The 24951-nt window shown below is 34.8% G+C and overlaps 1 protein-coding gene across 3 annotated transcripts in view; it reads right to left on the reverse strand.

Annotated features, from left to right (window-relative positions):
• The window catches only part of LOC123531541 (gamma-tubulin complex component 5-like), a 65473-nt gene that overhangs the window by 18184 nt on the left and 22338 nt on the right, over positions 1–24951 (reverse strand). For all 3 annotated transcript variants that reach the window (XM_053517089.1, XM_053517088.1, XM_053517087.1), the window contains exons 7-18: positions 23339–23483; positions 22361–22450; positions 21455–21611; positions 20466–20604; positions 19750–20003; positions 18558–18673; positions 16813–17069; positions 14135–14381; positions 5099–5261; positions 2931–2993; positions 1892–2068; positions 1146–1266 (exon numbers count right to left, since the gene is read on the reverse strand). In XM_053517089.1, coding sequence (XP_053373064.1) covers positions 1146–1266; positions 1892–2068; positions 2931–2993; positions 5099–5261; positions 14135–14381; positions 16813–17069; positions 18558–18673; positions 19750–20003; positions 20466–20604; positions 21455–21611; positions 22361–22450; positions 23339–23483 — 1929 coding nt within the window. The remainder of the gene's footprint in view (positions 1–1145; positions 1267–1891; positions 2069–2930; positions 2994–5098; positions 5262–14134; positions 14382–16812; positions 17070–18557; positions 18674–19749; positions 20004–20465; positions 20605–21454; positions 21612–22360; positions 22451–23338; positions 23484–24951) is intronic.

The following is a 24951-nucleotide window of genomic DNA, read 5'->3' on the forward strand; positions in this document are numbered from 1 at the left end:
TGTGGGGGACATATAGTGTTGCTGCTGTCCGTACATCTGTACGTCCCGGAATCTTGCGTCCAACTCCTCCCACACTAATAGCTTGTATGCTTCAAACTTTCACAATTGAACAAGAATGATGTGCAGATGACCTTAATGGAAGGATCTTTCTCTTTGAATATTACTGCAGTTATGGGTCTTATGCCCTTTAGTTTTTTGCAATATAGAGGATGGCACAGTGATATTAAAATAACTTTTTATCACAAGAAAAGTTAGGCCTTTAGTGGGATTTGAACCTCAATCCATCTATTCCACGGCATAAAGATCACTTTAGCCCAAAGTTCTAGACCACTGTGCCGCAAACTGCAGATTTCAAATTAAGTTATATCATTCCAAACTAGAGTTATTGAGCGGAAACCATTTTTTTTTTTACTTTTTGGTAACAGTGGCCTTTAACTCTTAAAGCTATCAACAAACCAAGTCTGCTGACAACAGGAGTACCTAAACTCAAGATACTGAGTGGAAGCCATTTTTCTGTTTTTAGTAACAGTGATCACATATATCGACCAAATCTAATTCTTCAAATATGCTTGTTTTATACCAAGTTTGGTGTCAATAAGTAAATCCCAACTAAATCAAAAATTGGAAACTAACTTTTTAGACAAACAGAGTTTAAAAAGTTTTTTTTAGTTTAACATACCCTTCACCCAATGGTTTTTTATCACAAAAAAAAAACAGGGTTACAAACCATGTGTTACCTGATGAGGAGAATTATTTTTTAAGTTTGAAAGACGAACCCATTAAATAACAACAAAGATATAGTGAAAGTACATCAAAATTTACCTAAACTTCTAACTAAGAAGGGGGATGATTCATGAAATGTTGGAGCAATAGTTATTTTCCTTGTGTCATATCAAGATCATTAATTTTTGGTGATGACGAGGAATAACAATTTAAGTTTGAAGAAAATTCATTCTATAATATAACACAGATAAAACGAATCAAAACTCTAACCGTTTGGACAAGGACACCGGTGCGAGGGCGAGTAGGATAGCTCTCCCTATATTTTGTATAGTCAAGCTAGGACCTTCAAACTCCACTCTAAAATCTGACAAACCAAAAAAAAAGAGACCCACTGTTTGGGCGTATTAATGTCCTTTTCTTACCATAAAATCTGAGTTCATCAAGGCAATATTTGGCACGTTTAACTTGAAGCAGGAAACTGAAGATGTGGTTGTAAATCTCTTGACATCTTTCATTGATCACAACATCCACTGGACTAGGAATCTTCAACGTAATGAGAAAAGTAATTATTTTCTTTGTAGGATCAAGAATGTAAATCAGTTTAGGGGCATTTCAAACTGGAGAACATACTTAAGCAAACAATTCCATTTTGTTAAAACTTTTAGGAAAATTTGGGGTTAGCTAGTTGAGAGGTTGTGTTTGGTGTTGCTAGCCACTATTTCTAAGTCAATTCAAGTTGGATTCCTTTTAATGGGTGAAATTATTCATATCAAAACATGAAGTGTTCTGTAATAAATGACCTGACTGTATAATTCATAATTATTTTGAACAGTTTGCCACTTTAAATGTCTAAATATCTTGTTGTCCTCAGCAACTTTAACAAGCACAGTCATGCTTTGTTTAAGTAAACTGATTTTTTTGCTTGGGTTTTATATCCCAGTGACACAATATAGGAAGACCACAGGAGCCCCTCTGGGCATTATTACAGCCACGGGTGACCACAAGAGTAGAACCACTGATCTTTTTTAAGCCAAATGGATGACTTACTCACATTAACAAACCAGCACAGCTAAACCCTGCTGAGAGTGACTTTGAAAATGTTATGATCAATAAGGGTAAATATTCAGAATTTAAAAACACATAAAAAAAGGAACCAACAGAACATTACCTGATACTGAAGTTTCAAACAGTTTGTCACATTGATTGGCTGAGAATCTCTATCATCTTCACTTGTGTCAACGAATACAGCTATCCTGGTCACCTCATCAGGGAAATGTCGATCAAGCGCCTCGTGCAGGGCCCATGTTACTGTTGTGGTATCCTTCCAATGCTCGTGTAATCTGATCTGAATAAAAAAAGTAAATTATCGTGAATTTGTATACAGGATGTGGTGAATTTCAAATTTATATGATATGGGAAATTTCATGCTTATATGATACGATGAATTTCAAGCAAATACTGTATATATACATGTACAGTTAACATATGAATTTCCAGCAGACATGATATGACGAATTTTGTTTTTATGACGTAATGAATTTAAAGCTGGATACAATTAGGTGGATTTAATGTTATTTCTGTTGAATTTAAACCTAATGTAATAGGGTGAATTTCAAGTTTATAAGATACCTCATGAATTTCAATCTTAATAAATAATACATGGTAAATTTCAAGCTTTTATGACGACAGTAAGATCAAAGATTAAAAGTGAGCTGGACGATCAGACAACAGTATTCTGGACCCTAGCAAGACTTGTACTGGTGGTGGGGAGGTGCAATTTTTCTTTTTTGTTGGGTTTTATGTTACACTGACACAATATAGGTCATATGGCCACTTTTCAGCTTTGACGGTGGAGACAGACACCAGGTGCCCCTCTGTGCATTATTTCCATCAAAAGCAGGCACCTAGGTAGAACCACCAACCTTCCAAAAGCCAGCTGAATGACTTCCTCACATAAAGAATTCAATGCCCCGAGTGAGGCTATGACCCACATCAATGAGGGACAAGTGATTTGCAGTCAGCGAACTTAACCACTCGGCCATGGAGGCCCCCAAGCCCCCTCCCCTATGGAGAGGTGCAAGACACTGTAATCATGCTGGACAGAATCTCCTTTTGTCAAGCAAAAAATGATTGAGAAACATAATAACACAGCAATATAAACAACTTTAAACATTAACAATGTCTAAAGAACTATGCAATTATCTTACCTTATCAAATATCTCTGTATAGAAAATAAACATTGTGTCTCCTGCTTCCATTAAGAAGAATCTCTAGAAGGGAAAGGTGACATTTTGAGGAATAGTTCTTATGTTCATCTTTTCATTAACAATAAAATATTTCTTTCATACTGACACAAGACAAATAATACAGCAGATATGTTTCTCTGAAAGTGATGTTTCACTGTTGTTACTGATCCAACTATTACATGCATCTTGTATCTGACAGTAAATAAAATCTATAAGAAGATTCTTTGGAAGCAAAGAATGTAACCAAGCAAAATAATAGCAGACTCAGCTGGACAGTCTGCGGTGATAAAATGTGTAACACCTCTAAAGCCTCAAGGCATCGGCATTAGCATAATTCTACTATACAGATAAACAGAATGAACTATATAACCTCAAAGGAGCAGAAAATATCACAACAGTAATATACTGAGCTAAATTTACACATCATTTTGTCACTGCACCACTCTTTTATATTTCAAACTTTGATATGCTTCACTAGATCACAATATATTTGATTTACACTCCTAAAATTGATATGCTGCATTAGATTAATGCATAACTATTTAACACTCATCCAACTGACATACTCATATAGGTCATTGCATTACTAGTTAACACTTTTCAAACTGACAAACTCCCTTAGATCACTACATTACTAATTAACACTCATCTAAATGACACACTCCACTAGATCACTGCATTACTAACTTACACTCAACCAAATGAAACACTCCACTAGATCACTGCATTACTAATTAACACTCATCCAAATGAGACACTCTTCTAGATCACTGCATTACTAACTTACACTCCTCCAAATGACACACTCCACTAGATCACTGCATTACTAACTTACACTCATCCAAATGACACATTCCACTAGATCACTACATTATTAATTAACACTCATCCAAATGACACACTGCACTAGATCACTGCATTACTAATTAACACTCATGTAAATGACACACTCCACTAGATTAATGCATATTACTAACTTACACTCATCCAAAATGACACATGCCACTAGATCACTGCATTACTAATTAACACTCATCCATATGACACACTCCAATAGATTAATGCATTACTAACTTACACTCATCCAAAATGACACACTCCACTAGATCACTGCATTACTAACTTACACTCATCCAAATGACACATTCCACTAGATCACTACATTACTAATTAACACTCATCCAAATGACACACTGCACTAGATCACTCCATTACTAATTAACACTCATCCATATGACACACTCCACTAGATTAATGCATTACTAACTTACACTCATCCAAATGACACACTCCACTAGATCACTGCATTAATAACACACATCCAAATGACACACTCCACTAGATCACTGCATTACTAATTTACACTCATTAAACTGACAAAATTACCTAAATATCTGCATTACTAATCTACACACATCAGACTGATAAATTTCACTGATTCACTGCATTGCTAATTTACACTCATCAAACTGACAAACTCCACTAAATCACTGCATTAATTATTCACTATCTTCAAACAGACAAACTCCACTAGAATACTGCATTACTAATTTACACTCATCAAACTGACAAACTCCACTAGAATACTGCATTTCTAATTTACTATCTTCACACTAACAAACTCTACTAGAATACTGCATAACTAATTTACACTCATCAAACTGACAAACTCCACAAAGCATTTACTAACTAACACTCACCAAATTGACACACTCCACTAGATCACTGCATTAACACTTCAAATTTTTCCAAAACATTATACTGCATCTGATTCAGTTTATTCCATATCTTATATATGCCCCTCTTATCAGTATGCTCTGATTGACTGTTGGAACTTTTTAACATTCCTGAAACTCCATTTTAACATTGTATCATTAACTTTCTGCCTACCGGCAGCAAGTGGTTCTGCCTTTGTGACTAGTGCAGACCAAGATCAGCTTGCACATCCATGCAGGCTGATCATGGTCTGCACTGTTCGCTTTTCAGTCAGTAAATTTTCAGTGAACTTTCCTTTGAATCATAAGAGGTACTGTCCAAACTGAATGATGGACCAGTCCATTTTAGAAATTTAGCAGGGTAAAGGTTAACTTACCCTCATTGCTTTCAGATAATCCAACAGGTTAACTTACCCTCATTGCTTTCAGATAATCCATCAGATGATATTCAGTTTTCAGTGTGTCAACTAACTTGAGACATACTTTTCCATACTGTTTGTATATATGTGGATACAAACATTCCTGCAGGATCAATTCTACTGGCTGAAGATTGTCTAAATTCAGGGAATGCATCTTTCTGAAAAAAGAAAAGAAATGCAGTATGTGATAATGATTTGTATTGTTGGCTATTAAGTAACATCAGTGTTTTTTGCTCAGCATTTTGGGAGGATGGACCATACGCTTGGCTTTGGGAATATTTGCACAGTTTTGTTCAACATTAGGGAACAGCGCGCTCGACTATTCTCAGTGTTTGATAGTATAATATAAGCAATGAGTAAAACTTTAACATTACAATAAGCATATTCCAAGTCGAAAAGGGGCCATAATTCAGTCAAAATGCTTGATAGAGTTGCCTCCTCCTTTTTACAGACAGGGGTCATGATGGTAAACAAGTATGCAAAATATCAAAGCAATATCTCAATGGACTTCGAAAATATTTGGGGTGGTACGCAAACTTTAACATTTATTCTAAGTCGAAAAGGGGCCAGAATTCAGTCAAAATGCTTGATAGAGTTGCCTCCTCCTTTTTACAGACTGGGGTCATGATGGTAAACAAGTATGCAAAATATGAAAGCAATATCTCAATGGACTTTGAAAATATTTGGGGTAGTACGCAAACTTTAACATTTGTGTGACGCTCACGCTCACGCCGACGCCGGGGCGAGTAGGATAGCTTCCCTATTCTTCGAATAGTCGAGCTAAAAAGTGCAATTACATATTTACCCTGTACATTAATAGTAATGAGCAAACTGTTTAACCTTCGGCTAACATGTTGCATAGATTTCTTACACTGAAGTTTTCTATATCCCAATCAAAATTTTGAACCATCAACAGTGTGAGAATAGCAAGAAATAAAGTCAGTGACACTAAACCATATAGATGCATCCTCTATTATAATATATCTTTCGTATAAAACACTGAAATAACAATTTGGAACAGGCTAGTGTATTTGTATAACAAGTTTATGATTTTATTACACATAAATGTCAGTGTAACTGGCAATATAGTCCAAAATGGAACAGATAATCTGACTTGAAAATTCAAGTACTGACAACATATACTTTGATGGACACAATTAGACCTTTTTGCAGGTACCAAAGTGTAAGAATACTTTTACAAATCATAGAATCCTAATTATAAACCTAAACACATCGAAAAAGAAGTTAATGCTCTACAGAAAATAGTTCCATTGATGCACATTATGCATGATAATTATTAATGATCAAGTAGTCCAGCTGACTGCAGTAATTTTAGACAATATAAAATTTACCAGTAATAAAGTAGTCCAGCCAGTGGTAACTTCAATGAAAACCATTTAGCTTAAAGAAGTTCCTGACTTGTGTGAGATTGAACAGTGTTCAGTTGCATATAGAATTTCCAGGCCTATTTCTGTCTTTCTTTTTACACAACTAGGTAATAACTGTAATATTTTGGCATGCGATTGTTACTTACTGATAACATATACTAAATGTAATACTCAGACTAAGCAAATTTTTAAACTTTGAATGCAAATTACTTATATATAAATCTTTTGTTAGATCCACTTTTAACTACTGCCCAGTAATCTGGTATTTTTGCAGTAAAACCAATACAGATAAATTGGAAAAACTACAACACAGAGCCTTGAGGATTGTCTAAAATGATTTCGAGTCCTCGTACAACGAACTTCTCAACAGAGTAAACATGCCAACACTACACCTAGGAAGATTAAGAACCTTAGCAATTGAAACTTTTAAATGTCTTTATAATTTGTCTCCACCATATTTACATGACTTAGTAACCTTTAAAAACTCCAAATATTCTTGTAGGTACACCAATACAGTTGAAGTCCCGAATGTAAGAACCACTACCTACGGTAAGAGATCTTTCCAGTTTGAGGTGACACAGGTCTGGAACAGCCTACCAAACAATATACGCCAAGTAGACAACTACAAGGAGTTTATTAGGCTAATCCGGACATGGGTCGGCCCAAGCTGTAAATGGTCAATGTCCCACTAGTTTTGATCCCATTATCCCCCCTTAGTTACAGTAGGTTAGATGCATGCTCCCTTTTTGCTTGCTTTTTAGTCTTTAATTTTTTTTTTTTTCAGTTTCAGTTTTTGTCTTTCAGCTGCAGCTAGTCAGCATGCTCGCTAGTCTATTTATTTCTTTACCTTGTCTTAAATGTATTAACATATATTATTATTATTATTATCCTACTTATTGCCAGTCATGTTTGTTTTAACCATGTTTTAAATGTATAATCTTAACTTAATATCTTTTAGTTACAGGTTGTTTGTTTTTTAAATGCTTTATTGTCTTTTGTTTTATAGTCGGAAAATAGCAAAATGCTAATGTTATATGTTTAAAAAACGGACTCAAAACAGAGATTCTTGTATCTTGTAACACAATCCGGGACATTCATAATGCTTTTTTTTTATTTTCTTTCCCTCAAACATTCAGTTTGTTTATTTCTTTTCTTTATATAAAATGTTTCCTTTGTAATGGTTTTCGTAAATTTTATTTTGTGCAAGTGACATGATATCTGTTAACAGATAACTAGCAAATGCAATTATTCTCTACTTCACCCCACCATGTAGCATTAAGGCACCCAGTCATAGACATAAAACAGAATTTTATTTAACAAAAAACCCATCTCTGTACAGTTCTCTCTGACTTTGATTTCTTTCCTGCAGACACACTGCAAATGTCTAAATCCAAAGTTTAGTCCATAAGTTTGACAATGATTCTAGTTCAAGTAGTTCTCAAGTTATTTATCGGAAATGGTTTTCCATGTTCAGGCCCCCGTGACCTTGACCTTAAATAGTTACCCTAAAACCTATAGGGGTCATCTACACTGCATATCCAATCATCCTATGAAGTTTCAACAATCTGGATCAAATGGTTTTCCATGTTCAGGCACATGTGACCTTGACCTTTGATGGAGTGGCCCCAAAAACAATTGGGGCCGTCTACTCCATAAGCCCTACAACCCTTTGAAGTTTGCAGGTTCTAGGTCTACTGGTTCCCCAGTTATTGATCGGAAATGAAATGTTATGGACGGACGGGGCAAAAACAATGGGGTGGTGAGACATAATAAATTATATAGTTTTATTTGTTTTGTTTTATACACTTTATATTCTAGGAAACATTTCATTTGCTAGACAATGGTAAAAGTATTTAATAAGTATGTTTTGCTGACTTCTAGGTTTCATATAGTCCAGATCTAATATGGAAGTATCTGGTCGAAAAGCACAAGATACTCTGTCTCCAACGCTGTCCCAAGGCTCTTGTGAAGACTTTGAACTTTTCTGTCAACGATGTGACCAGGATGACCTGCGACTTCCAGCATATGGGTTCTGCAAGGACTGTGAGGAGCATATGTGTGAGTCCTGTTTTAACCAACATAAAAGGGCCAAACCTTCAAGACAATATATCCTCCTGGATAAACACAACATGCCACAAACTCTACAAGTTCCATCAAAATCTACCCATGCTGGCAAGCCTGATGATCTTACAACACCCTGCCTTGCACACAAGAAAGAAATGATAAAGTTCTACTGCCATGTCCATAATGCACTTCTATGCAGTGTATGTGTCACCCTTGAACATACCCAAACATCTTGCAAGGTCGACTATATTCCGGATATATCTAAGCACACTGTAAACAGCACTGAATACTATAAATCTCTTGAAGTAATGGATGATGTAACTGAAAAATGCCAAAAAGTAACTGAAGATCTAAAGAGAATGACAACCGCATCTAACCATTCACTGACAGATGTTCATGAAGAAATAAGAAAGTTCAGACGAGAGATAAATCAAAGATTAGATGAACTAGAAAAGGAAGTTGAAGACTTGGCAAAGACTCTGCAAGAAGACAATGATGCAAGATTAAAAGCAGCAGAAACAACATGTGATGATGTCACAATATCTCTAAAAGCACTCTCTGAAGACATTAGACAATTAAACAAGTTAAAACATGCAGACACACTCTTCATGGAACTCAAACGGGCAGAACAACTGATAAAAGATAACGAGAAAAAGGTCTCCTTGCTTGCATCACTCAATCACGTAAAACCTTACCATTTTCAACCAAATCTAACTCTATCAAGTTTTCTCCTGAAGGATACATCACTAGGTAGGATAAACTGTATTACACGTCATGATGATGTCTGTGTAAAGACATCAGAAGATGAATACAAATTCATAATAATAGGAATGGTTCTCCTTTCACCTTCTAAACTCATTCTTGCAGACCGCTATAATAAATCAATCAAAATGATTGACCTGCATAACAATTCTCTAACTGATCAATTACAATTAGTCACAGAACCCTGGGATATTACAGCTGTAACGAATGACCAGGTTGCTGTTACACTACAGGATGAAGGAGCAATTCAGTTTATATCTGAATCTTCCAACAAACTGAAACTGAAAAACAAACTTAAGGTAGATGGAACATGCAGCGGTATAAGTTGTTATCAAAAGAAACTGGTGGTGACATTTTCCTCTCTAAGTATGCTTCAAATCATAGATATGAAAGGTAAAGTAATAAAAACAATAGCAACAGACTCCAATGGCCAAGATATTTTAAATGTGCCTTATTACGTGAAATCGAACAGCCACTCTATCTATGTATCTGATGCAGGTAAACATGCTGTTTTACAGTTAAACTGGCAAGGTGAACTGATAGGCAGTTATGGTGGTATGGGTCTTCCTGAAGGTATTGCTCTGTTAGAGGATGGATCCATTTTAGTGAGTGACCGTGACAACTGTAACATACAACATATATCTTGTGACTTAACCAAAGGAAGTGCTTTATTGAAGGATATGAAGAAGCCCCATGCCGTCTGTTGGAATGGTACAGACAATAAACTGTATGTCAGCAGTTACAGCTTGAGAGATATAAATAACGACTGTATTCAAGTCTTTCAGGTGTCAAAATGTAATGTGGAAAACTATTTACAAGGCAAGTTTGATTTGGAATGGGGCCATTTTTGACTGTAATAACTTTCTTGTATGCTGTGTGGTTTGACAGTTCATTGAAACTGATAAAATCTCTGAAGCTTTAAAACCATTTTGTTCAACCTACCAATTTTATTGTATCCCTTCAAGGATGTTTTAATTTGGTAAAATGGTTTTACAGAAATGCTTTTCTACACAAAATGATATAATGACATTGTCTACCTCTATGAAGTCTTCTAGAACATAACCATGAAACTGCATGTATAAAATTATATTAACTGTAAATAAAAAGATTATTTTATCATATCTGAATTTTCTTTGCATGCTTTGTCTATGTTATCTTAGTAATAAATGATAATAGCAGAAACCATTCTCTGTTTATTACCACTGTCAAAAAAATTCCATGCAACAAGTACATTTTTATGAAGGTTTACCGGTAGTATGAATAAAGTTGGACTGCATAACAGCCCCTTTAAAACAAATTCATCTATTATCTTCTTTACACCTTACCCTGCTTAATTTCTATAATGAACTTGTCCATCTGTTAATTTGGACAGTACCATTAACTGTTAAAAGGGGTGCTTACCAAACAGATACTTCAAAACTGAATGGCAAACAGTGCAGATCATGATCAGACTGCATGGATGTGCAGGCTGATCGTGATCTACACTAGTACACTGGTACACATGTTTTTATATTTCCAAATAACAGCCTTTAAAGACAAACAACTGTTACAAGATAAGACAATTTATTGTCTATCCAAATATTCTTAAAATCTTTATAAAAGGATCACCAGAAGAAGTTCTGCCTAAAAACATTTTAAAATTTAATAGGTAGCAGTTTTTGACAAGAGTTTTAAAGTTTTTCCTTTCCATTGCCATGACAATCAGAATTCTGCATGAAATGGATTTCTTTGAATAATGTTGAAAGAAGACTGCACATTGAATATTTCTTGCAAAGTTTGGCCAAAGTTTGCTAAGAGGTTTAGAAAATGCACACTTTTTAAGTTAAGCTTAGGTGACAATAAAGTAATTGCTAGATTTTCATCCCCTCTTCTTTGTCAGGGAGAATCTCACCTGTCAAATGTCAGTGGAGTTTTCCTATTTTTCAGCAGGTTTTCCCTCAGTTTGCTACTAATGTGGAAATGAGAAAGATCTTGTTGAAACAGAGGAAAACTACCCAACATGTGAAATGTGTATTTCTGGCAAAAACCCTTTGATGCCTAAAAGGGGTAAAATAACAACCGAGAAGTAATACCTTTGTATATGTATGTTTATGCACACACATAAAAGTATGAGCTTGATATTAATAAAGACATAAAATAAATTAATGTGTAGTAAACACATGATTTGTGCTTTCTTAACCAAAAGAATACATCTGTATGGTCCCTTCAGCAAGATATACAGAGTACGAATACATATTCAATCATGAAACAGTCAGCCAAGAAAAATGAAAAACAAGAGGACCATGATGGTCCTGAATCGCTCACCTCTTCCCACATGATCCAGTTTTGAGTATGACGTCGTTTTTTTCTATTATTTGACATAGTGACCTAGTTTTTGAGCTCATGTGACCCAGTTTTGAACTTGACCTAGATATTATCAAGATAAAAATTCTGACCAATTTTCATGAAGATCCATTGAAAAATATGGTCTCTAGAGAGATCACAAGGTTTTTCTATTATTTGACCTATTGACCTAGTTTTTTAAGGCACGTGACCCAGTTTCAAACTTGACCTAGATATCATCAAGGTAAACATTCTGACTAATTTTCATGAAGATCCATTCAAGGGTATGGCCTCTAGAGAGGTCACAAGGTTTTTCTATTTCAAGACCTACTGACCTAGTTTTTGATCACAGTTGACCCAGTTTCGAGATAAACATTCAGACCAACTTTCATACAGATCCCATGAAAAAAATGGCCTCTAGAGAGGTCACAACGTTTTTTCATTATTTGACCTACTGACCTACTTCTTGATGGCACGTGACCCACTTTCGAACTTGACCTAGATATCATCAAGATGAACATTCTGACCAATTTTTATAGAGATCTATTCACAAGTATGGCCTCTAGAGAGGTCACAAGGTTTTTCTATTTTTAGACCTACTGACCTAGTTTTTGACCGCACATGACCCTGTTTCGAACTTGACCTAGATATCATCAAGATGAACATTCAGACCAACTTTCATGAAGATCCGTTGAAAAATATGGCTTTTAGAGAGGTCACAAGGTTTTTCTATTATTTGACCTACTGACCTAGTTTTTGAAGGCACGTGACCCACTTTCAAACTTGACCTAGATGTCATCAAGATGAACATTCAGACCAACTTTCATACAGATCCCATGGAAAATATGGCCTCTAGAGAGGTCACAAGGTTTTTCTATTATTTGACCTACTGACCTACTTTTTGATGGCATGTGACCCACTTTCGAACTTGACCTAGATATTATCAAGGTGAACATTCTGACCAATTTTCGTGAAGATTTCATGAAATATATGGCCTCTAGAGAGGTCACAAGGTTTTTCTATTTTTAGACCTACTGACCTAGTTTTTGACCGCAGTTGACCAAGTTCCGAACTTGACCTAGATATCATCAAGATGAACATTCAGACCAACTTTCATACAGATCCCATGAAAAATTTGGCCTTTAGAGAGGTCACAAGGTTTTTCTATTATTTGACCTATTGACCTAGTTTTTGATGGCACGTGACCCAGTTTCGAACTTGACCTAGATATCATCAAGGTGAACATTCTGACCAATTTTCATGATGATCTTGTGAAATATATGGCCTCTAGAAAGGTCACAAGGTTTTTCTATTTTTAGACCTACTGACCTATTTTTTGACCGCACGTGACCCAGTTTCGAACTTGACCTAGATATCATCAAGATGAACATTCAGAGCAACTTTTTTACAGATCCCATGAAAAATATGGCCTTTAGAGAGGTCACAAGGTTTTTCTATTATTTGACCTACTGACCTAGTTTTTAATGGCACGTGACCCAGTTTCGAACTTGACCTAGATATCATCAAGGAGAACGTTCTGACCAACTTTCATGAAGATCTTGTGAAATATATGGCCTTTAGAGAGGTCACAATGTTTTTCTATTTTTAGACCTACTGACCTAGTTTTTGAAAGAACGTGACCCAGTTTCAAACTTGACCTAGATATCATCAAGGTGAACATTCTGACCAATTTTCATGAAGATCCATTGAAAATTATGGCCTCTAGAGAGGTCACAAGGTTTTTCTATTTTTAGACCTACTGACCTAGTTTTTGATGGCACGTGACCCAGTTTCGAACTTGACCTAGATATCATCAAGATGAACATTCTGACCAACTTTCATAAAGATCCCATGAAAAATGTGACCTCTAGAGAGGTCACAAGCAAAAGTTTACGGACGCACGCACGCACGGACGGACGACGGACACTGCGCGATCACAAAAGCTCACCTTGTCACTTTGTGACAGGTGAGCTAATAAAAGATAAAATGTCCCCCCCCCACCATTTTGGAAAAAAATTTGGCTGAAAATTTAGCAATTAATTTATAGTGGCTTAAGATCAAGGCTATTTTTAGGTCTAATTTAGGGGTTCCAAGTTGAAAAACAGGACCTAATTGGCCTATGTTTTTCCTTGAGGAGGAATGAAAAAGTTATGATACTGCTGAAACCCCTGTGAAAGTCTCAAATTTACATGAAGTGATCTGGCTTTTTGGACATACTTTGTTAGCAGTATGTAAAATATTTTAGATAAAGGACTACAAACCCTTGTTATATTCATTCTAGACTTCACAGCTCTGTGTAAAGCATGCAAATACACTGAAGCTATTGTGTCCATGTCCAACATTTTTGGATAATCTGGTTTTTAAATCTTTTTCAATCCAAATGTAAGATGAACAGAACTGATGATAACATCTTTCTGAAGTTCACTTTCTTCCAACTCTGCTCAGTTTAAGAAATTTGTTTGTTACTTATAGAAATTAAACAAAATACTACTTACTGTGAAAAGTTTTCTTCTAAGATGGAATGGTATTCAGTATCTTGCTGCATTATCTTTTCAAAATGCATTTTCAGGAAGCTGTCATGAATTCCCTTTTCCTTCATTTGTCTTTCAATATCAGGGGAGAAAACTGGTTCATTCTGAGTCGTGCCCCTTGTTTCCTCTCCACTGTCTGATTTAGTTTTAGTCCCCAGAAGAGTTTGCAATGAGGTGATAAACTTGTCATATAAGTGAGTTTCTTTAAATTCTGAAAGGAAAAAAGACACCTGTATTAAAGATATGATACATTACTACATGATTTCTGTGAAAAGATTCTATTCCAGTTATTCAATCCCATGCATGATATCAGCATGCATATTATTTGACAGATCTGTAATGCCCATAAAAATACAAAATGTCTTCTTGTAAAGTCCTATCAAATACAGCATTTAATTTCACAAGAGGTGTAATTATTACAGTGCTGCAAAAACATCAATTTGGTGCATGATTCTTTTATCTATTTCTTTTCATTTATTATCATGTATTTGTTTTAAACATCATTTAACATTATAACAGTTAATACCCAATGACAGAGTCGAAGTAGGACCATTAAAACTGGAGTCCATTAGAGAAATGGGGCATATCTGAGGAACCTAGAACAGTAAGAACTATAAATGGAGTGATTCATAACCCCACAATACTACTCTGTCACAGGAAACAAAACATTTCATGTGAGCAATTTCTCAGCTGACAAGATAAATTCAAATAAGTGAAGAAATTTAGGGGTTACAGGTGATCCCCACAGCATACATTGCCCTTCCCCCACACCCCACAAGCTGTAATAAATGTCATGCAAATCTACACCATTCACATGTGGGCGTGATGTGGAACAATTATCTTATGCTTGAATCAAATAAAGTGAGAAATGACATATAGAGGGTGAAAGTGTACCAAATCATTACAAGAAACTCTAAGAAAAAGGGGACATAATTCATGGAATATTTCTTCCTGAGTATTGAACTTTTGTCATATGACTGTGTAATGATTTGGAACAGCTATTTTAAGTTTGAAGCAAATCAATCTAGTACAAGTGTGGATGCAGTGGTCCAGTGGTAAGACTATTTGACTACAAAACGAGAGTCTCAGGTATGGGTGCTTTACAAATGGCAGGATAAAGAACCAGGGAAGCTTCTGGAATTGGAGTGTCTTTGTATCTTAGACTATCTTCCTACTAAGAGTACCAGCAGTCTTCTGGAGGAGTAGCCCATATGGATTACTGGTGGCGACTATAAATAAGCTTAAACAAGAGCACCGCCTTGCGGGTGCTGACGCTCATCTGATTTTTTTTGTATAATAGAAATATTGTCCTACTCATGATTTTCTAAGTCTAAAAAGGGCCATCTTTCTTGCAAAAAGCAGGATAGAGTTATGTTTCTTGATGTACAGTGTCCACTTATGATGGTGAAAAACTGTTGCAAGTTTTAAAGCAATAGCTTTGATAGTTTAGGATAAAAGTTGACTTAAACATAATACTCAACCAAGAAAATGATTTTCTAAGTCCAAAAGGGGCAATAATTTTTGCAAAAAGCAGGATGGAGTTATGTTGCTTGCTGTACAGGGTCAGCTTATGATGGTGAACAAGTGTTGCAAGTTTCAAAGCAATAGCTTTGATAGTTTAAGAGAAAAAGTTGACCTAAACATAAAACTTAACCAAAATATCTGATATTTTCTAAGTCCAAAAGGGGCCATAAATCTTGAAAAGAGCAGGATGGAGTTATGTTTCTTGCTGTACAGGGTCAGCTTATGATGGTGAACAAGTGTTGCAAGGTTTAAAGCAATAGCTTTGATAGTTTAGGATAAAAGCTGACCTAAAAATAAAACTTAACCAAGAAAACTGATTTTCTAAGTCCAAAAGGGGCAATAATTCTTGCAAAAAGCAAGATGGAGTTATGTTTCTTGATGTACAGGGTCTGCTTATGATGGTGAACAAGTATTCCAAGTTTCAAAGCAATAGCTTTGATAGTTTAGGAGAAAAGTTGACTTAACATAAAATTTAAACCCAAAGAAATCTGATATTTTCTAAGTACAAAAGGGGCCATAAATCTTGCAAAAAGCAAGATGGAGTTATGTTTCTTGCTATACAGGGTCAGCTTATGATGGTGAACAAGTATACCAAGTTTCAAAGCAAAAGCTTTGATAGTTTAGGAGAAAAGCTGACCTAAACATAAAACTTAACCAGGCAACGCCGACACAGACGCCGACGCCGACAACCACTCAAGTGATGACAATAACTCATCATTTTTTTTTCAAAAAATCAGATGAGCTAAAAAACACACAATCTAGAACATTTTTGTATTCACAGAGATAGAGTGAAAGTGCATTGAAACTTCTACCAAGCACTGGACACAGGTGAGTAAGATTAAAATGACTGAGGCATTGTATTTTATGGTGATCACTTTTACACTACTTCTCAATAAATCACTGAACTGATTGCCTGTGTATACTACAGCAAAGCTACAATATTCAGTTAGACTAAATTCAGGAAGAACAATCATACATGTTATTCGGGAAAGTTTTAAATATGTTCAGCATTGAGAAAATATCACAAAGCAAGATTTTTTTTATCAATTAAATAGTCGGAAATTCTGTGATAGAAATCAATATAAAAGCTTATAATTACAACTTTTCACAGAACATACCATTCAGATGATTAGAAAATCCTTTTCCATCATATTCTGCTAATTTCCCGAGCCCTTCTAACATTTCCATGGATTTTCCAGTAAGAACTATTTGTTGTAAGACAGGCTGAAGGAACTTGGGTGCCCAGTCCATTGTGTCGTATTCTTGCACCCTTTTGTCCGAACCACTTCCAGATGTATCAGGATCTTTCACCATTGTGTGGAAAGCAAATGACTTCTCCCAGAATGTTTCATCTAAAGTGTCTATTTCTTTGTTTCTAAAAATTAATGAAATAAATGTTGAAACTGCATGAGCTGAAGCCAACATATGTGCTTAACTGAAATTTATCACATTCATGCAGTCTGGTCATGGTCTCCACTGTTCACTATTCAGTCAGTAAATTTTTCTGTGAACACCCCTTCGAATAATGAATGGTTCTGTCCAAACTGAATGATGGACCTTTCCATTTTAGAAATTTAGCAGCTGAGGGTAAAGGTTAAGTTGAAATCCACAGATTTATATCCCCAACAAACAGTCATTTTGGCACAAAAAACTAAAGGATTTTACAATACTCACTTCTGAACTTTAAGTTACAACAGAACATAATTTTTTTTCTACAATGATAAATGACTTTATGCCATCACTTCCGGTTTATCAAACATGCAGAACTACTTTATCACCAATATTTTCCCATATTCGCATGTAAATTTTTGTAATGGTGTCATTTGTAATGTGATATTAATGTAAATTTCTTGAACGTTGATATTTTGATAATATAACTTTTAAGTCTAGGTGAGTTTGCTAACATTATTAGCTTTGTATCAAGAAATATGTGCTCTTTTTGCCAAGAATATTATTGCATTACCAGTGTGATTTTTTCACTTCAACTTATTTTGGTCCCATTCTCCTGAAAAAGTATGTAACTTTTTAATTTAATGAAAACCATCCCCTCAAACTGAGGAACAAAAATCTGGTATTTATTTCATCAAGTGTTGGCCAGAATTGTCACCAGAATCTCAGTTTCCATCAGCAAAAGCTTCACTAAGCATTCCTAACATTTGCATTCGGAATCTTCTTCAGAAAATTGCCAATTGCAACCTTGATTTTTTGTTGTTTTTAGAAAAAAAACAACAACAGAGTTTAGAATGATCAAAATTGAATAATGTTACATGTTTTTGGTTGGAAATAGCATACTAAAAACTCCTTAGTGTTTTGGCACCAACTAAATGATGTATTAAGATAAAAGATCTTGCTTTGTTTTTGGTAACTTGCACCAGTATATTGCAAATCTTGATAAATAACCATTAGGTTTTGCTTAAATTTATTAAGTTAAGGAATTGATAACATTACTGAATGGTATTATAGACCTGAAAATTTCCCTTTTCTGACAAAACATCAAGAAATTCCTCTCTCTAACTTCCCCCCCGACAAAAAATCACCGACTCCTGAAGTTGTGAATATTCACCCTGCAGAACTTGTGCACATTGCTTGGCATAAATCAAACCTTAGCCTGCTGCAGGCGAATTTAACAGCCTTTGCAAACAGCTTGGAACCAGATCAGACGCCGATTAAATCGGCGTCTGATCAGGTTCCAAGCTGTTTGCTACTCTGACAATATTTCTTCCAATTTTGGAGCAAATTGAATGAACTTTACAATTTTAGCAGACGACATTTCCAGCAGACGACAATTTATCTAGCATGCTAAAGGTTAAAACTATGACTGTACCCTAAACGGATGAAAACTATAACAGTTACTATAACTGACCTTTGTATAATGAACTCACTGTGAGGGTCAGTGAGATAACCATGTGATATCCATGTGTCTATGATGTTGATGTATGGCTGGCATGTCTGTATCCACATTGGAAGCAACAACTTTAGCTTCAATATAACAATTACAATTTTAAAATTAAGTGTTGCTGTATGATCTACCTTCACCATATTTCATTTTAACTATTAGACAATTTTGAAGGCATATTTTCCGGAGTAAATTTTCGCTGATTTCTTTTACAATTTTTGTGTGTGTAAAATTCAATTTTGACTTTATTTGTGAATAGATTGTTATAAAACTTTCAGGATATCTCAGTTAGTGTACAAGTAACATTTCCATGCAAAATTTGTAAATTTTCTAAAAAGAACTTTTTTCAAAATTGTGACTTTGTCTGATTTTTAGAACAAGAAAAACATATTTTTAGCCATACAATTTTCCTTATTAAAGACGTTTTAAAAATTCATGTTACAGTACAGATGGATTAAACAGTAATTTTAATATCAAGATGGAGTGACATATCTATCTGCTCAAACCTTGGCAACTGGCACAATTTGGAATGAAGACTAACAGTTCAAATGGTTTAAATTTCCATGTGTAAGGTGGCACTTTAAGAATAATCTTTGCTGGCTTTTTAAGCAACACAGACAGTTATTTCAAGTTCAAAATCGGAAGAACAAATTTGACCAATAGGCTTATTACATGGCTACAAACAACAGAGGACTGTATGTGGATGTCTGAAACCATTAGAGGACTGCATGGTTGTTTGAAACTAACAAATGACTGTATGTAGATGTTTGAAATCAAAAGTGGACTGTACGTGGATGTTTGAAATAAACAAAGGACTGTACATGTACGTCTGAAACCAAAAGAGAACTCAATGCCAGTATCTGAAACCAACAGCAAACTGTGCGTGGATGTTTGAAACAAAAAGAGGACTGCATGTATTCGACTGTTCAACATAATCATCCTACAGGCTGCAACAAACTTAACATCAAAACTCTTTTTGAAGTCAGTGGCACCACAAAGCCTGTTGTCGTAAATAAACAGATAGTTGTTCTGTTACTGCTCTCAGTTCAACATCCAGGTATTGGTATCCTTTAAAATATACTCTTACCTGGTTTCTTCAAAATTATAAGTTGAAGTAAAACTACAGAACTGAAAGAGATCTTTTTAGCAGATGCCATACCATATCTGTTGTATCACAGTTCTGTCCTTGATTCAGGTCAACACCTCCCTCGTCGAACAAAGGTGTTTCAAACAATGTATCACAGCTGAGAAGCGTGTTGTACAACGTCGTCAGTAGTAACGTAGCTTTCTGACTAGCCAGCTTGTATGGTCTCCCCTGATGAATTCCACGCATATAGACGAGGCATACAATCCCAACTTTCTGCATCAATGGTTCTGTATCCCTAGCTACAGTCAGCAAGGTCAATACCTCCTCTGTAAAAAATTCAAATAAAAATTCAGGTTTTGTACTGTGGGGTTTAATGTCATATTTCCAAGTAATTCAGTACCAAATATGAAAAGTTACCTATCAAAGTTCCTGGATTTTATATCTGACAACTTTCTCACTAAAGACACTTGTATCAATGGTGTACAACAACTCTACATATTATCTTTTGGGTTTTAAAATATTAGGTCTTACAGCAACTGCATTTTTATATTTTTTGAGTGCATCAATATCCTTTGAAATACAACTGATATCTCAAATTCAAAGGGATCAAGCGTTTTTCTTCAAAATAACTGAAATTCAACATAAAATGATATTTTGTGCATGTGTTTTAGGGACAGGACTTGAAAATGTTTTTGAGATAGCTGGAATTTTGAAATTCAATTCTACATTATATCAAAAATATTGATCCAAATATGTAGAACTACCTTAAGTGCACAAAATATAGCTACCTTGCTTAATGAGTTTCTGCTCGAGTATGGATAACTGTGTCTTCACATCCTGTAAGAAGTCTGCCACTGTACTAGCAAAAGACTGGTATGTCTGGCAAATATCTGATCTGTTTCCATGGTTACATTCTTCAACAAAATTCTGAAACAAACAGATGTTACAAACATATCTGAGCTAGAAGCTGATAAATATATTTCACTTATGACAAAATTTTCAAAACCATCTTTGAATAATAATGCACATTCAAGTATTTTTCCTTGAAATTGCAAGAACAAAATAATCACATTTACACAGTCACCAACCTTTAAAACACTATAATGTCATCGTGATTCAACTCAATGCTTATGTCACAAAAGACTCATTCACAAAAAATATGTCATAACCTTTCATAGGCTTCTAAAAAAATTAGACCCTACATAAATTTTCTTACTTTCCAAATTTAAGAATTCCTAGAGACATTCTTAGAGACATATAATTATGAAAAATATATTTTTACTAGACATTTATAGAAGAAATAATTCGGACAATGAAAAAGTACCATAACTATCCATATAAAAATACATTTTTTTCATATTGACATATTTAAAGTCTTATTGCTTAGTAAATAACATCTACATCATAAAGTCCCTTTCCTCAGCCTGACTACCATTACACTTTAATGAATAAATATGAGAAAATGGGACTTCTACAAAATAACTGTATTAGAAAAATTAAGTGGAGAACAAGATGAGCTGCACCATGAGAAAAACAACACAGTGCATTTGCGACCAGCATGGATCCAGACCAGCCTGTGCATCTGCGCAGTCTGGTCAGGATCCATGCTGTTCGCTTTCAAAGCCTATTGCAATTAGAGAAACTGTTAGCGAACAGCAAGGATCCTGACCAGACTGCGCAGATGCGCAGGCTGGTCTGGATCCATGCCGGTCGCAAATGCACTATGTTGGTTTTCTCATGGCGTGGCTCATTAATGTATTGGAAGTTGATAAATTACCTGTAGAATCTGTATGTAAGCACCATATCTGGTGAATTGTGTAAGACAGTTGTGTAATGATTCCTCTGACAAGTGTGGCACACTGATGTCTCGTTTTGGTACGAAGAAACGGCCATTGAACTCCAGTAGATACAGGTTAGATATGCCCATTAACATCCTAAATAATGAAAAAGAAGAAATCCTTTGTTTTATGTTTTCCACTGGCAAAATGTCTCATGTCTCCCCTCTCCTTTGCGATCATTTCAGTTTCTTTTATATTTTATCAATAATCATAAAATACTTAAATTTAAAGTGAAATCTGACTTCAAAGCTTTAAAGCCGAGTCTGGTGACCAGTCCTAGAATGCAGTCTTGTCACTGGTCAAATTTGAAATGGTGATCCAAAACAACCATTCAGATGCTAGAGTTTAAACCCTAATTTATAATCAATAATTGCATACTACTGACTGATAGTTCATGTTAGTAAGAAACAAGGTCAAGAATCTCTGAACATTTAAAGTCTGGTATATAGACACAGAAACTCTAAATATTTTTATTTGCCTTGCTTTGTTTATAGAATATTTATATCGTTGAAATTCTGATGAGATTTCTGTAGCTGTAGAAGGCTTATTCAAGCAAAACTTAATGAAAAATACATTTGAGTGTAAAAAGAAAATTTAGAAATTTAAAGCCAATATCTAAGTATCAGACTATGACACTGATGAATATGGGCTCTGATTTAAAGTTTACATAAATTTACACCGATTTTATAAAATTTAAACATTTGATAAAATAACCTCTACTGATAAAGATATTTCCATATACATTAGTCACCTTGGTACCTCTAAGTTTTGTGAAAATTCCAAGAACTAAAACTGTCAGTGAATCTATTTATAGCAGAATCTATTTATAGCACAAATATTCTCACCATATAACTTCTCGTAGAAGAACATTTTCCGTAACCACCACTTTATTTCTGTCACAAGACAATGGATCTATTCTTTCTTTGTATGCCTCCCTGTTATTAAAATGGTACACAAATGATGATAAAATATTTTCTTAAACATTATAAATTTACTCATACAGTGAATTTACATTTTTTTCATATTTTTGTGTGATTGTAGGACACAGGGTTCCCCTACTTTTCTGTAACAAATTATTGTAAGACAGAAAATGGTCATCTGGTATTTAAGTGCTGTCAAAGCAGCTTTTAAAATAAAATGAATGCATCGATACTTTTAGAGATATCTTTACAATAAACTTTTAGGTCCTTTATGCTAAGTTTTGATCAAGTCAAGGGCCATAAGTAATACTGGTCATATACTATGTGAAATCCCAAACAAAACCAAAGGTCCCGAATAACATTTCTATAAAATCTGATGACTGTTCTTCAACTGCTTTTGAAGATGCCTGTGACACATACTTTTAGTTAAATTATGCAACTTTTTGTCAAAGTTGGGGACGTAAGAATGGTTTTGCTAAAAGAAATCCCAGTTGAAAATACAGAAAAGGTCCCTTTTCCCAGAAAAAGGCACTCAAAGGACCCTACACAATCTGGTAATCCCACACAACAATATTGAATAAGCAGCTAGTTTTGTATTATAAAGTAATAATTTCATTTCATTAAGATTGTTTTCTTTTTTAACAGTTGTTATGCAAAGGGACAGTAAGTGTTAAAGGACATCTTTCAAGGTTTGTAATACGTATCAGCTTTCTTTATCATAATAATGTAATAATGGAAGTAACTTAACACTGTAAAATTAACAATTAAAACACAATAATGGAAGTAATGTTATACGGTAATGTTAATGTTTAGTAGCACGTATTGGTATTTTGGCAGAACTTTAACCACTAAAAATAAAATAAAGTCTATTTTTTGTTTGTTTTAAACAGTTTAGATGTTCACCAGTTGTTATTAAGCTGACATGATCTATATTTCCCTGTCTCCACCTCCACTTTCTCCCCTTTCCAGTACTGGGCTATCAAATTTCTTGACAACCAATCACAATCTTCCACATCTCCAGGCTCCTCCTCATGAACAGTACTTGAATCTGGAAAAAATAACCTTAAGTGTCATACTTTTGTAGTCCCACCCCTGGACTCTCCATATTTGGGTCTAAATTTATCAGTATTTTAAGTCTGAAATTTGAAATGCTAAAATGCTTTTTGCACTATATTCGTAAGTCTTGTACCACTTTTAATAAAACTTGCCCTATATATAGAATTTACCTCAAAAAAGAGCTTTAAATACAAAAATTTCTTGAATTTATGTGAGTTATATTTCAACATATTACAAATATAGTAAAAGCAAATGTATGAGTTTAGGATTATGAACACTAAAAAGTCATTGCAGTAAAATCAGAAAGTCAAAGTAGTGTTTCCCACCAAGACTTAATATTTTGGATAACAAGAGCACCGCCTTGCGGGTGCTGACGTTCATCTGATTTTTTTTGTGTAATAGAAATATTGTCCTACCCATGATTTTCTAAGTCTAAAAAGGGCCATCATTCTTGCAAAAAGCAGGATAGAGTTATGTTTCTTGATGTACAGCGTCCACTTTATGATGGTGAAAAACTGTTGCAAGTTTTAAAGCAATAGCTTTGATAGTTTATGAGAAAAGTTGACTTAAACATAATACCCCCAACAAGAAAAATGATTTCTAAGTCCAAAAGGGCAATAATTATTGCAAAAATCGGGATGGGGGTTACGCTGCTTGCTGTACAGGTCAGCTTATGATGGTGAACAAGTGTTGCAAGTTTCAAACATAGCTTTGATATTTTTTAAGAGAAAAAGTTGACCTAAACATAAAACTTAACCAAGAAATCTGATATTTTCTAAGTCCAAAAGGGGCCATAAATCTTGCAAAAAGCAGGATGGAGTTATGTTTCTTGCTGTACAGGGTAAACTTATGATGGTGAACAAGTGTTGCAAGTTTTAAAAGCAATAGCTTTGATAGTTTTAGGATAAAAGCTGACCAAAACATAAACTTACCAAGAAACTGATTTTCTAAGTCAAAAGGGGGCAATAAATCTTGCAAAAAGCAAGATGGAGTTATTTTTTCTTGCTGAAACAGGGTCAGCTTATGATGGTGAACAAGTTTTCCAAGTTTTCAAAAGCAATAGCTTTGACAGTTTGGGAGAAAAGTTGACCTAAACTAAAACTTAACCAAGAAATCTGATATTTTCTAAGTACAAAAGGGGCCATAAATTTTGCAAAAAGCAAGATGGAGTTATGTTTCTTGCTATACAGGGTCAGCTTATGATGGTGAACAAGTATTCCAAGTTTCAAAGCAATAGCTTTGATAGTTTAGGAGAAAAGCTGACCTAAACATAAAACTTAACCAGGCAACGCCGACGCAGACGCCGACGCCGACGCCGACAACCGCTCAAGTGATGACAATAACTCATCATTTTTTTCCAAAAAATCAGATGAGCTAAAAATTTAACCAGTGGTTAGGTTAACAGTCAGTTAAAGTTTTAAACAATTGAGCCCTGTTAGAGAAGCATGTCTGTGTCTAGA

The sequence above is a fragment of the Mercenaria mercenaria genome, chromosome 11 (genome assembly GCF_021730395.1).
Source record: "Mercenaria mercenaria strain notata chromosome 11, MADL_Memer_1, whole genome shotgun sequence".
NCBI lineage: Eukaryota > Metazoa > Mollusca > Bivalvia > Venerida > Veneridae > Mercenaria > Mercenaria mercenaria.